This window comes from Octopus bimaculoides, chromosome 14 (genome assembly GCF_046866305.1).
Source record: "Octopus bimaculoides isolate indiv1 chromosome 14, ASM4686630v1, whole genome shotgun sequence".
Classification (NCBI taxonomy): Eukaryota; Metazoa; Mollusca; class Cephalopoda; order Octopoda; family Octopodidae; genus Octopus; species Octopus bimaculoides.
In genome coordinates, this window is record NC_142941.1 from 44,119,498 (window position 1) to 44,140,766 (window position 21,269).

At 32.5% G+C, this 21,269-nt stretch overlaps 1 protein-coding gene across 2 annotated transcripts in view; it reads right to left on the minus strand.

Moving 5' to 3' along the window:
- Window positions 1-1,214: 1,214 nt before the first annotated feature.
- The window catches only part of LOC106868240 (protocadherin beta-4), a 115,601-nt gene continuing 95,546 nt past the window's right edge, over window positions 1,215-21,269 (minus strand). For both annotated transcript variants that reach the window (XM_089362743.1, XM_014913406.3), the window contains one exon: window positions 1,215-1,974. In XM_089362743.1, coding sequence (XP_089218869.1) covers window positions 1,877-1,974 — 98 coding nt within the window. In that variant the 3' untranslated portion in view covers window positions 1,215-1,876. The remainder of the gene's footprint in view (window positions 1,975-21,269) is intronic.

Sequence of the window (21,269 nt, forward strand, 5' to 3'; positions counted from 1 at the left end):
TGGAAATTAAAAAAAATACATATTTATACACATAATAATTAATTTAGTTAGACGAGAATATAAACACAAAATAAACATATGTAATGGCAAATCTCCTCTAGATCTAGACATTTGGGCTACCTTAAACACACTTATGAACATAGATATTTACTTCATTGGACTGTTGAATAGCAGTTGATATCCAGGATAAATCATTCATTCCTTCAGATTTGCTAAATAATGTTTGAACATAATTATGTAAGTCTCACTGCAGCACATTAATTTATTTAATATAAGAAAATATTTCTAGCTTTGCTATGAAACAATGATAGGGTTTATAATCTTTAGAAAAATATACAAGTCTGAAGTCTGACAGTCAATTGTGAATAAGGCAAGTTAAAATCCTGAATTTCGGTACTTAGACTCAGTTGTTTTTTATATGGATTATAAATACAAAAGTAGACAACTAACATGTAAAATTAAAAATTGCTTTCCACATGAAGATTTAGGCTAAGATTATTAATTTGCTTTATTATATCTTGAGAGGGTTATTATGTCAATAATAAACACACACACTGGTTCTATTCCACTTCTTTGTCAATTCATTAAGATTTAACCCCTTAACTAATTGACTGTTTGCTTGACTGTTTGATCTGTCAATGAAGCTGCTATGATTGTCAAAGTCTTTTCATCACCATCTGCAAGGGCATATCATTGATGAAGTCATGAATGTTGACGAATGAAGTTTTTGACAAACTTAACTGTCTGATTAATTAACCAAATGATTAATCAAACAATCAATTAGTTAACTGGTTAAAATGTTAACTAGTTGACCATCAATAATGGTTTCAGATTTTGGCACAAGGCTAACAAGTTCAGGGGAAGGAATAATTGAGCACATCAATCTCAGTCTTCAACTGGTACTTAATTTATCAACTCTGAAAGGATGAAAGGGAAAGAGGGAAAGATGACCTCAGAGGAATTTGAACTCAGAATGTAACAAGAGGCAATATGCTGCTAAGCATTTTGTCCGACGTGTTAATGAATCTGCCAGCTTGCCTTAATAATAACAAGTACATTAATAATGAAGATGATGATGATGATGACAATACTACTACTATTACTAATAATAATAATAATAATAATAATAATAATAATAATAATAATAATAAGAAGAAGAAGAAGAAGAAGAAGAAGAAGAAGAAGAAGAAGAAGAAGAAGAAGTGAAACAAAACCAGTGTGTGTATGTGTTTATTACTGGAATGACCCTCCCAAGATACAACAAAATCTGCTTCAATGCACGCATTCACATCAAAAATCTTGCAAACCAAATACAAAAATTAATTATTAATTTACATCAAAATTTAAGTATTTAAGAGAAAACTCTGAAACCAAGCATTCAAAAAAAAAAAAACCAAAAGTAAGATCAGATATTCAAGGTCATGATGAACTCCTTTCTTTTGTTCAGTGATGGTACCTTAACTGTTTGGTTTTTCACTGTGAGGTTTCTATTCAAATACACTTGACTCAAAGCATGGAGCATTCGTTTTCAAAAATAACAATGTGTTTGTTACATTAAATTGGTGATCATGATCATTTACACTGAATCTTCCTTGCAAGGAACAGGTTTCTTTTTTATATTTATTTAATCAGAAATAAAATAACATCTTCCAAGAAAATAATCCCTGTTTTTTATTTTATTACTGTTTGATCTTTCAATTGTTTGTTGTTATTCCTTTTATCATTTTTATAAAGGAAATCCATCAAATATCATTTTCTTTCTCTTATATAGAATTTCCAAAGATGTAAATACATATCAGAACAACCATATACTGAAAACCCTCTTCTGTAAATAGTAATATAAAATTCTTTTAATATGTAGTTGTTAAGAAGCTGTTCATAGATTGGTACCTTTAGCAAGATTTACAGTGTGAAGTCTGTTCTTTTTCTCAAGTGGTGTCTCAACTGGAGGGACGTCTTTTGGAAACCGAAGTGCTGCAAAAGATTCAATAAAGATTATTTCAAAATGTTGGCTATAGTTTATCGAATGCTATGTCATTTTTCATATTGTCTATATTGAAAGTAATAGGAAAAACAAACAGAAATTTCCAGAACCAAAAACAATAATGTCACAAAGAAATATCTCCTTTGAAATACTTTGTAAATAGAAATTTCGATTCATCATATTAGCTTTTTTTTCTAAAGATTATTGACATGAATTATAGCCATAATGTATGTACAAACAATCTATATAACTATAACTATACAAACAGAAAATGATGTAATCTGCTTGTATAAACTGCACAGCAAGCAATACATTATATATGTATTCTACGTCCTCATTCTACAGCTTTCTTGTTTTAGTGTTTGATTTTCTATACTGTCATGATTTTAATGAAAATGTGGCATGGCATATCTCCAATTGTCTCTATAACAGGGGTTCATGATTTGGTGCATCACCACTGTCACTGTGCCCTGTGTGTGAGATAAGGCAGATCACCACTTACCTTAATGATATACTGTGTGAAAGACTGTGACTTGGCATATCACAACCTTTCTCAGATCTGTGTTACAGCCTTTGTGATTTTGTGATGCCCAAAATCATGGCGAAAATGCTGTGATCAGATGTGTGTGTGTGTGTGTGTGTGTGTGTGTGTGTGTGTGTGTGTGTGTGTGTGTATAAATATCTATGTATAAATACATATACATGCATATATATATGTAATATATATATATATATATATATATATATATATATATAAACATATAGAGACCGTAACCTGTTCACTGACAAAATTCCATGCTGCACAGAATTTTGTCAGTGAACAGGTTGCGGTCTCAAAGCGACGAAAATATTTTGACAAATTAAACTAAATGTTGATGTGAATCTTCAATTTTTATTAAATCTTTTGATGCTCTTGATGAGTGTTTTTTCTCTCTAGGGAACCTGTTTCTGTTTGTGCTAGAAAATTTCGTAGGAGCATATTTTGAGCATGTATAGGTGACAATGTTCTCAGAGCACAGCCATTTGGTTTTGATGTCAATGGAAATGAGAGTGAAGTACCAGTCAATAAAAGACAGATCCTTTCTGATTGCTCCCCAGTCCACTTTGTGGAAGTTTATGTTGTCAAATATATACATGTGGTTCATAAGCAAGCTACTTACCACACAGCCACTCCTATGCCTTATTGTTATTATTAGATCATGAAAAATCTCAGCTCTATTTTGCTGGGTATGATGGAAATTGTCAGTTGTCCACAGACAGCAGACTAAGGTGACAATTGTTTATTGATAATGCTTCAAGAACACTGCATAGGAGTTATGCAATTCTAAGCAATGATGATTTTTATGTGTGTTCTATCTTTGCAGTTGTTCCTATCTTTTTAAGACATGTTAGTAGTTTGGTATTGATACTTCCAAGTGCACCAATTGCAATTACTATTATTATTATTATCATTATTATTATTATTATTATCATTATTATTATTATTATTATTATTATTATTATTATTATTATTATTACTACTACTACTGCTACTGAAAATAAGAGTGTAAAAATTATATTTCAAATTTATTCTTTTTAAAACTTTGTATTTAAATAGCAAGCTTTTTTAAGTCACAAAGAATGCTTCTAATTGAAACAGAACAGATTGTAACAGAGAAAAGGCATGCTTTAATGTTAGAACATAAATTTCTTTATGCCAGTCTGCATGGAAATATATGTAACTTTGCAACTTATTTCCAGATATGTTTACCTTTCTTCTTCAAGACTCGTTCTGAAATTTATTTAGGATTTTATGCTTTAATAGAATTAGTGATAATTTCATATTATTTTCATATATCTTTGTTAATTATTTTTCAAAGGTCTATATATCCAAAATGTAAAGTGTTTACATTCTGTGTGTTTGTGTGAGTGAGTATGTACACATGTGTGTGTCTATAATGAATGTATGTATGAATGTATGGAAATCTATCTACCTATCTATCAATCTATCTATTTATCTATCTATCTATCTATCTATCTATCTATCTATCTATCTATCTATCTATCTATCTATCTATCTATCTGTCTATTTATCTATCTATGCATGTATGTATAGTGTGTGAAAGAGGAGAGAATGTTTGGAAATAGTATTGAAATAATAGTTATATAGAAACCAGGAACAAAGTATTATAAAAATAACATCATAGAAAGTAAATATTGAAGTTATATTTTCTGAATGTACATACACACACACATACATGCATACATACATATATATATATATATATATATATATATATATATATATATATATATATGTATGTATGTATGTATGTGTGTGTGTATGTATATATACTGTATACATATATATGGGTGTGTGTGTATGTGTGTATGTGTATGTTTATTCTTAGATACACAAACATATATAATGCAATAAAATATATCTGAAGAATATATCAAGTTGTGATGCAGCAGAAGGTAGATATTAACATGAAACAATGGTACAAAGATGTGTGATACGTGTGTGCATGTGAGTGTGTATATATGTATATGTGTGTATGTGTGTGTACATACATACGTATACCTATATATACATATATATAAATATGTACATGTATAGATATGTATATTTATATATATATATACATATATATATATATATATATATATATATATATATATGTATGTATGTATTTATATATAAATGTATACATATATATATGTGTGTGTGTGTGTGTGTATATATATATACATACACACATATATATGTATATATGTGTGTGTATGGGTGGGTGTAAACCATGAAGCCTACAGACAACCACCTACAGGCAAATAGCAACATGCTATATAATCAAACCAAGTAAAACTGAGTTTATTGAACAAGGCACCTTTTCAAAAGTCACCTGATAAGACACTTCTGCACCGAAGGATGCATCATAACCAGTTGCATAGTATCTCACTCATGAGGGATCAATGTAAAATGGGTCGAAGTAGTCGTGATTCATAAAGAATATTGTAAATTTTATTTTCTGTTTTCATCATTTGTTACATGTGTGTGTGTGTGTGTGTGTGTGTGTGTGTGTGTGTGTGTGTGATAATAATGATGTGTGTGTGTGTACTTGTGTGTGGAGGAGAACATTTATTCTAAATACTTAACAATGTCCTGAGCTGAACTTTTTTTTTTTTTCACTAGTAAGGATTTTACAGATTTCTTCACTAGTCCCTTATGTTCTGTTTAGAATAATAGAGTTCCTAGATTTATTAGATATGAAAAATTCTTAATAAAAAAATTTCATCTCAAACGTAACCATTTCTTTAATATGTCACATGTATATATATGAAAGTAAGGTTATTCTTGTTTATAAATATATGTATGATTCTCTATGTGTATGTGTGTGTGACTGTGTGTATGTGTGTGTGATTGTTTGTATGTGCATGCATGTGTGAGTGTGTATATGTGTGTGTGCAAATATTGATTCTGTGTGGGTGTGGGTGTGTGAATGGTGTGTGTGTGTGTGTGTGTGTGTTTCTCTTGATTAGGAATATTTATGTCATTCCTAAGAGTATTAGTGACATAAGTCAAGTGTAAGAACTCCAATCAGGAATATCAAATCCAGAAAGTGAATGTGCTTTGTCATGACCCTCCATCTTATCCTTTGATACAGGTCCCATTCTCCAATTAAAGGGTTCTGCATTAGATATTTCCTGAGAGTGCAGATAACCAAATACACTAATAAAATATTTATTGATCTTATTAGCCATATTGTTTCTAGTTGTACAATAATTCATGAGAAGTGATTCTTCAATTTAAACTTCTATGCAAGTCTAAAAACTATTTATCTAAAATGCACTTCCGTCTCTCAGGAATAACTGTAAAGAGGAAAACAGTACACTACTGAAAAATTAATGATTGATATAACCCCATGTGTTATAAGGAAGTGGAATTAACTAATCTAGTATTTAGAGTATATTGGTCATTATTCATTTTAGTTTTTACCCTTTTCTGGTACAATTCATTATAGGTTTCATATCAAAATCAATGCTCTTTGTTTTACAACTAACCTGATATGAAATATACCTATTGATCTCTTGCATAACAAAACGAAAATACTTAGAAATTCGTTGATGAACTTGAAAGATGGAGAGCACAATTCATGATCACAGTCTATTCCTAACCAAGCAACAAAAAGTAATTAAATTTCCACTCGTGAAACATAGTCATACTAAAGATGAGACTGCAATGTTAGTCCAGCAAAATAAAACCTACTTTTTCTGTGTCTCACTCAATCACTCTCTCTGTTTCCTTCTCTCTCTCTCTCTCTCTCTCTCTCTCTCTCTCTCTCTCTCTCTCCCATCTGCTCTGTCAAAACTGATCTGACAAATAAATGCACAGGGAAAATAAGGGGTTAATAAAATGACGGAGTAAGTTGATCTTGGTGGATTTGATCTCAGAAGTAAATTGTCAAAAGAAAAAGACATATTTTACCAGCTCACCAATACCTTTAATAATGCTTTCTGATCTAGAAACAACTCAGCAGTTTTGAGGGGATTGTTTAATCCATTATATCATCTCAGTATTAGACTGGTACTTGTTTTATTGATACTGGCTAGAAAACTGATACGGCCAAAGAGGCAACAGTAGTGACAAAATACAAGCTATCAATACACAAGAGGACCTAGTAGATATATAAGATACACAAGAGTATCTGGTAGATTACTATATAGTCATTCAATATCAGTCAAAACCTTCCTTATTTTGCATTCTAGTATGTCTTCAAAAGAAAATTTTTTTTAAAAATGGAAGGACACACTGGATAATGTATTCTTAGACACACAATGTCCCCTGCCAAATGAGATGATAGTCATGGCAGGAACACTTTTTATCATAGCTTTGCTCAATTAGAGCTAAACGTAGAACGAAACAACAGTAACGACAACCAGTCTAGAGGTTGATATCCTTTTAACAATGCTACTTCAAACAAAGAGTTGTTAAAAGTAAACTATATAAAATATAGAAGCAACATTCTGGTTTCAACCACTATAGTTCCTGTAATACATAACCATTGTGCAAATACTATAATGCTATACATAAATGATGTCTTAAGTCTGTATGAATAAGTATACAGAGATTTTGTGTAAATAAACGGATCATAATATCAAGACTTAAACACTAAGATAATATCTTTGTATGTATTTTCTTATTAATGTAGATGGCATATATGAGTATGTGGTGTGGGTGTGTGTGTGGTGTGTGCGATGTGATATGGTGTGTGTGTGTGTGTGTTTGCGTGTGTGTATAGTCTACATGAATAAACACAGCTGACTATGTCAATATAAATGATTGTTGTACTAAAAGAAGATAAACTTTGAACACACATACGGACAAACACAAATATATATATATATATATATATATATATATATATATATATATGTATGTATGTATGTATATACATATATATATATCCAGAAATACTTACAAAAATGGAATATATATTTACCTACATACATACATACATATATATATATATATATATATATATATATATATATATATATATATATATATATATGTATATATTTATACAAACAGACACACACACATATATATGCATATACATTTATATACTCAAATATGCATACATATATACACTGACACACATACACATACTTACATACATACAAACACAGACATGTACATGTGTGTGTCTATATGATATATTGTGATAATATGCGTACAATAGAGACAGTGCCCATTACAAAAGAGCTGCAAATTTATTTGGTGCAAAATAAATAAAAAGTAGTATGTAAAAAGCAAATTTTTCAGAAGGGCAATGTCCATTAAACCCATTAGTACATCCAAAACGATTTGGAGAAAATGTGAAAAGGAGAAAGTTCTCCTCAGAGTTAAGACTAGGTTTGGATTCTTACAGAATGGTGGACTTCATGATAGAAACTTAGGGGTCAGGTGGTGGGGTTAAGTCGAGTAACTGATTATATCTAGAAGCCATCCTTACCCACACTCCAATCATCATCATCATCATCATCATCATCATCATCATCATCATCCTCATCATCGTCATCATCTTCGTCATCACTGTCAACATCAACATTCGATGTCTGTTTTCCATGCTGGACGACTTGATATGAACTGGCAAGACCTGGGCCACACCTAGTTCTATAACCTCTTTTGGCTTGATTTCTATAGCTGGATGCCCTTCCTAACATGAACCACCTTACAGAGTATACTGGGTGCTTTTTAAGTGGCACGAACACCCACACCAATGCTCTTTACATGGCACTTTAGTTTTAGGATCTCAGTTCTGTTGTGGTGAGTGGGTCCTCTTGAATACAACAATGCGCCACATATCTCAGTCCTTTGACATCTTCTGCATAAGGCTCAGTGTTTTGAGATTGGCCTTCAGTACTTTGCCTCATGTCTTCCTGGGTCTTCTTCTTCCACAATTTCCCGCCAATTTAAGTGATCAGCACTTTTTTATGCAACTGTCCTCATCTCTCCACATCACATTACCAAACCAGCATAGTCTCCTCTCTTGCACACAACATATAAATAAATAGAATAGGAACAGTCCCTCTGATTGGCTTCCACACAGTAACCTTATACCAATTTGCTCTTTATTTTTTTTTTCATGAGCCTTAGGAGTCATAAGGCCAGAGCTTGAGTTGGTTTCCATGTCATATAAATGAGCACTCTGGCGGTTACACCGATGAAGGCTCCAGTTGATCCAATCAATAGAGAAGACTGCTCAGGAAATTAACATGTATGTAGCTGAGTCCTCCGCAAACATGTGTACCCTTAATGCTGTTCTCAGAGATTTAGTGTGACACAGAGTGTGACAAGGCTGGACCTTTGAAATACAGGTACTACTCATTTTTGCCAGCTGAGTGGACTGGAGTAACGTGAAATAAAGTGTCTTGTTCAAGGACAAAACTCATCACTGTGAATTGAACTCACAACCTTACGATCCTGAGCCAAATACCCTAACCACTCAGCCACGTGCTTTCACCATGTGACTGAAGTTGCAACACTCATCCTTTTAACAGGACACCAGTCCATCACAAGTTTAGCCCTTTAGCATTTAAACCTGCCATATCCTGCCCAAAATATTCTACCTGTTTTACGACCAAACCAGCCAGATCTGACCTCTCACACCTATCCTACAATGTCGTTCTAAAAATAAATAATCACATCATCAACATTTCTATGCTACAAGATTATACATGATTAATTCATAACAATGTGAATAAATGTGAATGGCTACACTCTCTGAGTGGTTGGCATTAGGAAGGGCATCCAGCTGTAGAAACTCTGCTAAATCAGATTGGAGCCTGGTGTTGCCATCCGGTTTCACCAGTCCTCAGTCAAATCGTCCAACCCATGCTAGCATGGAAAGCGGACGTTAAACGATGATGATGATGATGAAATAAACATTATATTTGACAGAGTAATCTGAATGCTAAACAGTTAACTTCTCAACTGTTACTTGGACTATTTTACAGTTGAGTGGACGCACATGTACGCACAAATATTTATATATATATACAAACACACACACACATGCACACATAAATCTACACATGACAAGCTACTTTCAGTTTTTGTCTGCCAAATCCACTCACAAGACTTTGGTCGACCAGGGCTATAGTAGTAGACACTTGCTCAAGATATAATCTCAGGCAAGTGTCTTCTACAATAGGCATGTATTCTATCATGTATCCTGTAAGATGAATAATGATGCCTAAATAGTCATTGGGAGGGTCCATACTAGATGAATAAGAACAATTGAGATATTAGCTGTCATACCTTGAAGGAATGTTATCCATTTATGATAAACAGCCATAGTACATTTCCAAAATCAGGTGAGATAGAAATATGTTATTACAAAATAGATATGTCAAGCCTGTGAGTAGTAGCACTTACCAGGATCCCATCTTGGGGTTAATTAGCATGCCATGGAATTGTCTCTAGAAGAAGCTCACTCGCAGATACCCCAAAAATCCAGGGTAGATGAGTCCCTTTAAGGTCTTTAGCTGCTCACCTAAATGAAAGTAACCTTATATAAACCCTGCATCCCAATAACTATTGGCCTCGTAGCAATTGTTACACCTGACCAATATAAATTTGAAGAACGGGAGAGTGGGATTGACTCTGCACAAACCATGCCTAGAAACGTTAGCCTGCCAGATGAAATACTTAGTGGTATTTTGTCTGTCTTTATATTCTGAGTTCAAATTCCACCGAGATAGACTTTGCCCTTCCTCCTTTTGGGGTTTATAAATTAAGTATCAGTTGCATACTAATCGACTGCCCTGCCTCCCCAAAAATTTCGGGCCTTGTGCCTAGAGTAGAGAAGAAAAATTCTTTCCAATTTTGACACAAAACCAGTGATTTGAAGCGAGAAGGCAAGCCAATTACATCAATCCCAATGCTCAACTGATACTTATTTTATTGACCCTGAATGAATAAAAGTGAAAGTTTACTTCAGTGGCAATTGAACTCAGAACATAAAGCCAGAAGAAATGCCACTTAGCATTTTGTCTGATGCCCAAATGATTCTGCCAGACCTTGTTCAGCAAGCCCAGTCACCAACACCCTAACACGGTGCAGATGTGTCTTGTTGAACCCACATTTGTTAAAGTGACAAGACAGTCTATATATAATTATGTTAAGCAGTTCTTTCTTAAAATGGTAGCAAAATGCTATTTTACGTTGAAATATCACACCACAGGAACTATATACAAGAAAGATTGTTTGAATTGAAATATAAAAACTACAAATGAAATTACTATATGAACACTTCTAAAGTTAAGAGTTTACCTGGAATGTTCCCATAGACATTTTCACCAAAGATAGGCATTACAGACAAAATGTTGTAAATGTTACTTAAGAATACAATCATAAAGAAAACATAGATGATCAGATTTCTTGAAGAAGGAACACAGATAAAGGAAAACTAAATTAACACTTCAAATTCAGCTAATTAGTCTTATAGATGAATATGCAAATCATTTCAAATGTTGAATATTTGAATTTATTAGTTCCTTGTAATCTGAATACCAGCAATTTTGACTCTCTGTTGAATAAACAGAGAATGATTAAAAGAAGGAACATTATACATATATAAATATATTTATTCGTTCATACATAGAAATATGCATACATACTTACATACAAAAATCTATAAATGTACTCGTCAATTTCTCCATACATACATACATACATACATACATACCTGCGTACATACATACATAGTTACTAACATACATACATACGTGCATACATAAATACATATATAATGGACTTCTTGCTGGTCCTATTCGAGACTTAACTCACAAGGCATCAGTCAACTCATAGCTATTGTAGAAGACACCAGCTGACTGTGTCCATACAGTGGAGTGGGAGTGAACCCCAAACCATGTGACTCCAAAGAGAACGTCTTTACCACACAAACATACATAGCAATACACACACACACACACACACACACACATACACATGCACGTACACACACACAGGAATGTATAATTTTATGCTTCCTATGGGAATGAAACCTCTTTCTACTGAAGCTTATTAATGCAACCAAAATCATGAAAAGAAACTATTCTTGTTGCTTAATCATCTCCAAAATTTCCTGCTTAAATTTAAACAACCTTTTAAGGAGCCACCTCATTGCTTGCTTAATTAGAGCACACAAAAGAAAGCAATCGATCCGTCACACTTGATTTGCTTTTACACTTTGAACCGATTGCTCATGCTGCATTATATTTCTGTGTTATAATTTTGTTATTAATTCAATACTTTTGTTATCCTATCTTGTCATATAAATGCAAAAAGTAATATCAATAGAAACTAAGTTAAAAATAATAAAATGAGTTGTAGGATGTGAAAAGATGCCTACAGTCATGGCCAAAAGTTTGGAACATAGGTCTGAAAATTAGAAGTTTTATATTAAATGTTGAAAGTTATATTTGGTTGGAGTGTATCTTGGGCATAATAATTTTAATTTTTAAAAAAATGTTCCAAGCGTTTAGCCATGACTGTATTAGGTTTCTCTTCACTTCCTTCAATCATTAGGACTGTCAGTATAAAGAACTCAATAGGACAAGATACTTTAAGTATGATATACAGATTGCAAATTTTAACTAACATTGTTTTCATCACTAATGATGAATTTTTATTTAGCCTGTTGGTTAAATGCAACATCAGTAGCCTTTCAGCTAGCAGACATTTTTTGCTTAGCATGTGGTGCCAATGAGTACTTGCTACTGATGAAGCTCAAAAAAAACAGAAATCTAGATTCAGCAATAGCACCTCTACTGCAGGACAATTTTTGCCTGCTGCTTATATATTTCTGTGTTTTAATACTATATATCTATATAAGATGGCTTTCTGGAGACTAATACTGCAATTTAGAAGGCCTTCAACTGTATATATATTGAAGTATGACATACAAATCACAACCATGAGAAATTTGAATTCAATGGTTCTAAACTTACACATACATGCAGTAAAATCAAGGAAGTAAAAAAACAATACTACATTTGTTGGTGGAAAATACGTCACCGTATCACATGCCATTCTCTCAGGTTTTTAATCAAGAAAAAGCATTGAATGTATTTAAGTAGTTGAAACAAGAAGCTGAGGAAGTCACTTAAGCATTTGTTGCTTTCCGTGGCTGCTTTGAAAATTTCAAGAAAGGATATAATTTCTTTAGCATTCAGATAACAAGAGAATCAGCAAGTGGTGGCAGTCAAGCTGCCCCAGAATTTGATATATATTATAGAATATATATTATTGATATATATTATAGAAAGAGGTAGCCAATGGGCAGACAGAATTGTTAACATATTGGACAAAATTCTTAGCAGCATCCCTTCTAGCTCTTAATGTTCTGAGTTCAAATCATCATGAACTCAGAACCTTATTCAGTACTTTACTAAATCGACCTTCAGAGTCAATAACAAGGTACCTGTCATAGGAGTCAATGTAATCAATTTGCCCTGCTTCCCTCAAAATTGCTGGTCTTGAATCCTACAACAGACCAGCGTCCCAATCAAAAAGAATTTGGTCTTAGTAGCTTGCATGCCATGGAAGCTGAGTAAGTGGTTTCAGAAGTCATATATAGGGCTTGAAAAAAAAAGCGGGGTGGAGAGAATAAAAAGATGTAATCAGCTATCAAATCTAGTTTTTAATGTAGACAAATTTGTGCTATTTTGGAAACATTTACTTTCTAAGTCTTTCATATAAAAAATGATACTTGACTATAAATCAGCATAAGATCGCTTTCCCTTGTTATTTGAAGCAAATACCACTGGAGTCTTGAAAGAAACTTAAATTACTGTTCATTAATCATTCTGATACTCCAAGAGGAATTCAAAGTGTCTCCAAATCTATGCAGCCTGTTGTATGGAAATCTAACAGAAAAGCTTTGGTTGCATAGGATTTGCTTACTGAACGGTTCATTAAACATTTCTGCCCTGTTGTCAGTTTGTTACCGTGTGAAGAAGAATTTCAAGCTGAAGGCACTTCTGCTTCTGGACAATGCGCCTGGCCATCCTTCAAATCTCAATTCACTCTAAACATGCATACTTGCTGAAGTTGCTTTCATTCCAGCAAACACAATTTCACTACTATATCGTATGGACCAAAGAATTCTATTTGTTTCAAAGGCATATTATCTAGGAAAAACTGTTGATTGCAGTGATTAATGATAAGTATCAGTCTGTCAAAAGTTCTGGAAAAAATTGAAACATTGTGCAAGCAATAAAAAATATTAACCCTTCACCATTTAAACTGGCTATATCTGGCCCAGATATTTTACCTGTTTTATATTCAAACCAGTCAGATCTGGTTTCTCACATCTACCCTACAATGTTATTCTAAAAATATACAATCACAAAGTTTCCCTCTTCAAATGCCCCTGCTCCTCTCATAATTCCTCGTCTTGTGAGTTACATGGTGACCCTGCCAGTGCTGGTGCCATGAAAAAGCATCCAGTCCACACTGTAAAGTAGTTGGCATTTGGAAGGGCACCCAGCTGTAAAAATCATGCCAAAACTAACCTCGCTTGTGCTAGTGCCACGTAAAAAGCACTGAGTCCACCCTGCAGAGTGGTTGGTATTAGGAAGGGCATCTACCCATAAAAACACTGCCAAAACAGACACAGTAGCATAGCGTTGTTTTTCCACCCAGCTCCTGTGAACCATCCAACCATGCATGCATGGAAGATGGACATTAAACGATGATGATGATGATCATCATCATCATCATCTTCAAAATTTTGAAATCAGATAATATATGATTAATTCAAAACAATGTGATTGAATAGGCATTATATTTGGCAAAATAATCTGAATGCTAAATGGTTAAAGACGCCTGTGATAAAGTTAAACATACATGTTTTATTAGGGTTTGGATAAATGTGTATCCAAATGCAGTTAAAAAGAAAGCTTAGTATCGGTATGGGATTTAGACATAAGCTAATCTAGCAACAGCTTAAAGTCTCATAATCTGCAGGATTCACTAATAATTAAAATAAGTATGTTTTCAACTTATTTGGAATCTTTTTGTGTAATCTTTTTTAACAAGGAGCCTCTTAGCTTTATATATACTTTAGAGACTCACCAAGACTAAATCTGATACAGATTACAAGATAAAATGTTTTCAGTCACCCATAACCTTGTACAAATGGTACATCATGTAGGTATCAAAGCAGCTGATACTGATGATATTCACGATTTTTTGCCTGTGGTAAGAAGACCATCATCTATGAAGACCTTTAAGATTTAACAGACTCACCGATGTATTACTCACATAGGGAAGAAAGCATTTCTTCAGAATTAGTTTTATCAACAGCATTTTTATATATGTAAAAGCGCTAGTGAAATAATTCAGAATGACTTTCAGAAAAGTATCCAGATTTTGATTGATGGATGAAATCAAGAACTTCATTTTCATATCAACCTGCATGAAATCACTCCTGGTTCAATGATACAAGCTGTTTTAAAGTAATCTAAATTTAAAACCTTCATCAATATTTTATGTTAATTTTTGTTCTAAACACCAGCTAAATAATGGAAATATTCTATATTTTCAAAATTACTTGAAGCAAAGACAGAATATTTCAACAGAAATGTGGTAACGAAAGTACTTGAAGAGCTGTAATGGAGGCACCGAAAGTTTAGAGCCATACACACACACACATACATATATATATATGTGTGTGTATGTATATATATATATATATATATATATATATATATATATATATATATATATATATATATATATATATATATATATATATATACACATGCATATATGTATATATATAATTTTATACACACACACATATGTACATATACATATACATATGTATATATGTATACTTATACACACACAGATATGTACATATACATATATGTATATACATACATACACACACATACATTAAAAGGCATACATTAAATACAGACCAGATTATTACTCAGACTAACCAGATCAAATTGCTAAAATCCAACGTCCTACACATGGGAGATGTAATCCAGCAAAATCCTGCTTGACCATCTTTTATATTATCCTTATACACACACACTTGTAAAAGTTTAATAAACATTTATACTACTATAAGTAGTTGGTAATTCTTCAGTTTAACATTAACACACAGATATATAAATTGTCATATTTTTATTATTATTACTTTTGTGTTTTCTGTTTGGATAAAGGAAAGATTAATTAAATGTAATAAAACCACATTTAGAAAACAATTATCACCAAATAAAAGACCAACCATATCTTGCACAAAATTCAAGAAGATGATTTAGGGTAAATTTTGGGATAAAAATAGAACTGCCATGAATGAGATTTTATGCTAATTAGTGCTGTGTTGTGATTGTGATTTGTTTAACATTAGATCTGAAAGGAAACTTGTTGTGTTCTGTTCTCATCAAAGCTAAGATCTATCGCTGTCAATACCTTAAGTACATTGAGGCTTAGCTATATATGTAAATATATATGCCATCAATGTTATATCTACTCTTTGCTTCATTTTCTCTCTATTCCTTTTTCACTTCCTTACTTTCTCTCTCTCTCTCTCTCTCTCTCTATCTCTCTCTCTCTCTCTCTCTTTCCCCCACTCTCCCTCTCTCTCCTTCTCTCTCTCAATCTTTCTCTCTCTTTCTCTTATCTAGTAATAATATTTTTTTTATTCAGACAGAGAAATTGTTATTAGTAAGACATATTTAGGTGAAGAAATGAATAGTTGGATATATGTATGTACATACATATGAATGAAGAAGTGAACAGAAAGAAAGACAAATATATATGTATGCATGCATGTGTGTGTGTGTGTGTGGTTATATATATATATAAAATAACAAAGGCTGCTATACACAATATAAAACCATAAAGGAAAAATTCAGCTGTCACTAATTGTGATTGACAGTGCAGGGTAGCACCTACATTGCCAGAAATAAAAGCAATGAGCCCTTATAGTCACAGGAAGCATATGTCTATGCACTAACAGGGAAGACAACTGCCCCACAGCGAGCAAGATCACCATACTGATCTAGTTTCACTTAAAATTAAAGCCGTCACTGGTGACTACTCCATCGCTGGATGGTTTGGCTACATCCCAACTGTCAGAATACAGTATTTACCATATAAATCAGTGACTGATTCAGGAAAATGGTAATGTGAAAATGATAAAATAACAAAAGTGGCTATATACAATATAAAACCAAAAGGAAAAGTTCAATTGTCACAAATTGTGAATGACAGTGCAGGGTAGCACACCTTCATTGCTAGAAATAAGAGCTAAAAGCCCTTGTAGCCACAAGAAGCACATGTCTATATGAACACAGATAGGTAGCCAAATCAAGGAATAGAGCACGCACGATATGTATTTTGATGTTTAAATATTTGTATCAACAGTTTGATTCAGTGATGCTTACCATGAAGTTTCATAGATATGTGATATAGTCTTTGGCTTTGGGATACTTACTTCTGAGTAGGAAACATCTTGAAAATATGGCATGCTTTCATGCCACTGAAACTTCCAAATGATGCATCTCTGATTCAAACTGCTAATACCACAACATTAGTAATATATATATATATATATATATATATATATATATATATATATATACACACACACACATTTATATATATATATATATACACATACTTATATACATATATATATATATATATATATACACACACACATATATATATGGGTGGGTGAGAGTGTGTATGTATATATACATATATACACACATAAATATGTATATTGTATATGTACATATATGGGTATGAATATATGCATAAACATATGTAGATGTATACATACACACACAGGTACACAAATACATATACGGATACATATTTATCATATAAATGCATATATATATATATATATATATATATATATATATATATATATATTTCATACATATATTTCATACATATATTCGGTGACCTGAGGCACATATTCACTTACACAAAATTTGTTTGTATGCATTTATTTTTTATCTGTCTACATTTTCCTGGTTTTGTCCATTCTTTCTCACCCTCATTTATTGCGTCAAGCTATGAACCCACTCTATCTCATGCCTTCCCTTTTTCCTCCCTCACTCTCTCTCTCTCTCATGCACTTGTGCATGCACACACACACACACACAAACAGATTTCTTATATTTATCTTTTGCAGCCAATTTAATCTACCTTCTGAGTCACAGTGATTCATCCTTACAATTCTCAATATTGCAGGGCTGAGCTTTGACAGAATGATCAATGAGGTAGCCATTTCAAATCTTGCTCATAACTGAGAAATTTTTCTTTATTTTCTTTCTTTATTAATCTTTTCCCTGAAACAGAAATACTTAGGAAAAGTTGCCTCAGACACACAGCACAACATCTCTAAACCTATTATATTTTTTGTAAGAATATTTGGTTAAGCTATATTCCAAACACCATTGTAATGATGACAAAGTTAGTTTTTCCTTTTCTAAATCCAATCCCTTCGTATTCTTGTTTATTTCCACAATAATTCAAAGCATAAAAGCTATGTCTTTCATTAGAGATATAAAAGGTATGCCCCACCTTTCTCTGTCCCTTTATATATATATATATATATATATATATATATATATATATATATATATATATATATATATCTTTCTAAATATATATATATATATATATATATATATATATATATATATATCTTTCTAAATATATATATATATATATATATATATATATATATATATATCTTTCTAAATATATATATATATATATATATATATATATATATATATATATATACTTGGAAATGGATGTGTGGTGTTCAATCATATAATAATATAAATAATATATATATATATATATATATATATGTGCATATATACATACCTGTATGTATATATTCACATATATATGTATATACATATGCATATATAGATACAGGACAGCATAAAATGTAAACAACATGAAATATGAAATACGAAAACCTGGAATACGAACTTTTTTTGCGAACAATGAAAAAAACAAATGGAAAACAAGACAAGTAACATAAAGAACACCCCTTCATCAGCTGTCAGCTGTTTTTCTACTCCTCATTTCAAGCAAATCTTTCTCTCACTTTTTCTCTCTTTCTGTAGTGCGGTTAGTCTAGAAAAGTGATTCTTAAAGTGGATTCCAAGGAACCTTGCTATACTGTGGAAAATTTTTAGCTTCATGAAATAAGATGACTTTTAAAAAAATTTAAGATTTCATTTTGTAAAGCAATAGTATTCACTGGTTTCTAAATAAGCTAATATGATTTTTTATTTTTTAATGTGAATATCTGAAATAATTTTTTATTTCATCTAGTGTCATATTAGAATTAGGATGATCAGAGTTCTTTGCAAAATACAGGAACAGGTTCTGTGACTTTTCTGAAAATCTTTTAAGAACTCTATGAGAAAATATGCATGTGAGTAGGTCTACTGGGGTGGGTTGTACCCATGGTTTTCAGAAGCCTGCTTAGACTACCACAATCAATGCTGCTAATGTTCCTCTTGAATGGCTGTTATCAGCTTCATCATCCTTCTCATTCTCCTCATCCTCCTCATCATCATCATCATTTAACATCCGTTTTCCATGCTGGATAATTAAGATAGTAGAATATTATTATATTATTTTGATAATTATCATTTATTATAATATTATTCTGTGAATTAAGATAGTAGAACTGGTAGAATGCTTGGCAGCAGTTTTTTTCTTTAAGTTCTGAGTTCAAGCTCTGCTGAGGTCAACTTTGCTTTTCATCCTTTTAGGGTCAATAAATTAAGTAACAGTTGAACACTGGAGCTAATGTATGCAACTTACTCCCTTTCATGAACTTATTGGCCTTGTGTCAAAATTTCAAATCAATATTATTTTGATAATTCCAGCAAGTAGTATAAGACAATATTTGGCATGTTTCAGTTTCATTAAACCTCTTCAGTGAAGCAAAGATGTAACTGTGCTTGCTAAAGTAGTCATGAGAGAATCATTAAGCAATTATACTGTGCCATGAAGTTAGGACTCCACTGAGGGAAGATGGAGCACTTTTCAGAATTTTTCCCAAAGTCTGTCTGTAAACAATGAGATAATCTTTAACAAGATAAGCTAAATCATATTGTTTATCTCCATCATCTCAGACTTATATCCTTTCACTAATGGCTGAGATACTGATTAAAAGATTATGTTGTTGTGTGTCAGTGTATTTTTTTTTTTTAATTTACTTATTATCTTAGCTGTTTTGTGCTTTGTGTAGTTTTGTGTGTGTCTAACTTAAACAGCAGTGTAGAAGGGTGCAAATAACATATGTAAATGCTTACAAATACACTTGTGCATGTGTGTGTGTATCTGTAAGTGTATATAGATAGAGAGATAGATAGATAGATAGATAGATAGATAGATAGATAGATAGATAGATAGATAGATAGATAGATTGACAGAGAGGATGGGGAGAGAGAGGGGGAAATGAGGAAGAGGGATGGATAAATTATATAGGGGTGAATAAGGCAATGTTACTGCTGCCTGAAACCAGTTTAATGATGTTTATTGAGGCAAGATAAATTTCAATGATAACTTCCTACTTGCTAAGTATACTAACTATCTTATAGACAAAACAAGAATAATGGTGATACAAAGGGGGAAAGATAGAGGTGGCAAAGAAATGGAGAGGCAGGAGAGAGAGAGAGAGAGAGACTGATGTAGAGTGGGGGGAAGTGAAGAGGAACAAAAATGTGACAGAACCAGATGATGTGTGACAAAATGAATTGAAAGAGAGAGTGGAGGAAATGTTGAGATACAGATACGGATTAGATTGCATGAAGTAGGGTAAGAAGTTAAGAGAAAGGAAGAGAGAGAGAGAGAGAGAAAGAGAAAGAAGGAGAGCAAAAGAGGGAGAGAGAGAAAAAGAGGGTAAGAAAATAAAAGAGTGAGAAAAAGGAGAGAGAAGTGAGAAAGCTGTTCAGCTCTTATCTAGCATTTCAATGGCGTTCTACCCTTGACCATTTTATTATTTTGTATAACACCAAACTATATATTGATCAATGTCTTCTTCCCCTTTAAGACCATAATAATTGGTTTGAAGAAGATTTACTGCTATTTCTTGCAGGTTTTCACAACCAGGTAGAGGCTCCCTTCTTGTTTCAAACTAATGGAATACAAACAAGAGAGAATGTGGTACAGTGGCAGGAATACACTACCAAAAGAAAGAAATGTAAAGGCTTCAGTTTTCCTGGTGTTTTATCAGATACTGGACAATTATTCAATCCTTTATGGTAAAATAATATGTTAACTGAAGGTGAATGGCTTCGTGGTTAAGGTGTGAGAATCAAGATCATGAGGTTATGGTTTCCATTCCTAGCCCAGGTGCGACACTGTGTTCTTGAACAAAACACCACATTACTCCGGTCTACACTGGACAAAATGAGTGTCAATAACAGCTTGGGGTTGACCCTGTAAGGGATTAGCATCACATTAAGGTAGGAGGAGGATGGTACTGTACTCTTCTGGTCATTTCTAGACCATGGAAATGGAGACCAGGATAATATCACCCAAAATAGAACAAAAAATAAAAAATGAAGATAACATGTGTTCTTGTAGGGTCATGACAGATCCAGGACTTAAGAAGAAGGATGTTGACTAAAATCAATTTTCCATCAGCAGATCTGAATATATTTATTCACTACAGTGAACAATTCTTAAATGAATCGGACTTAAAAGGTTTTTACAAGACCCAAACAT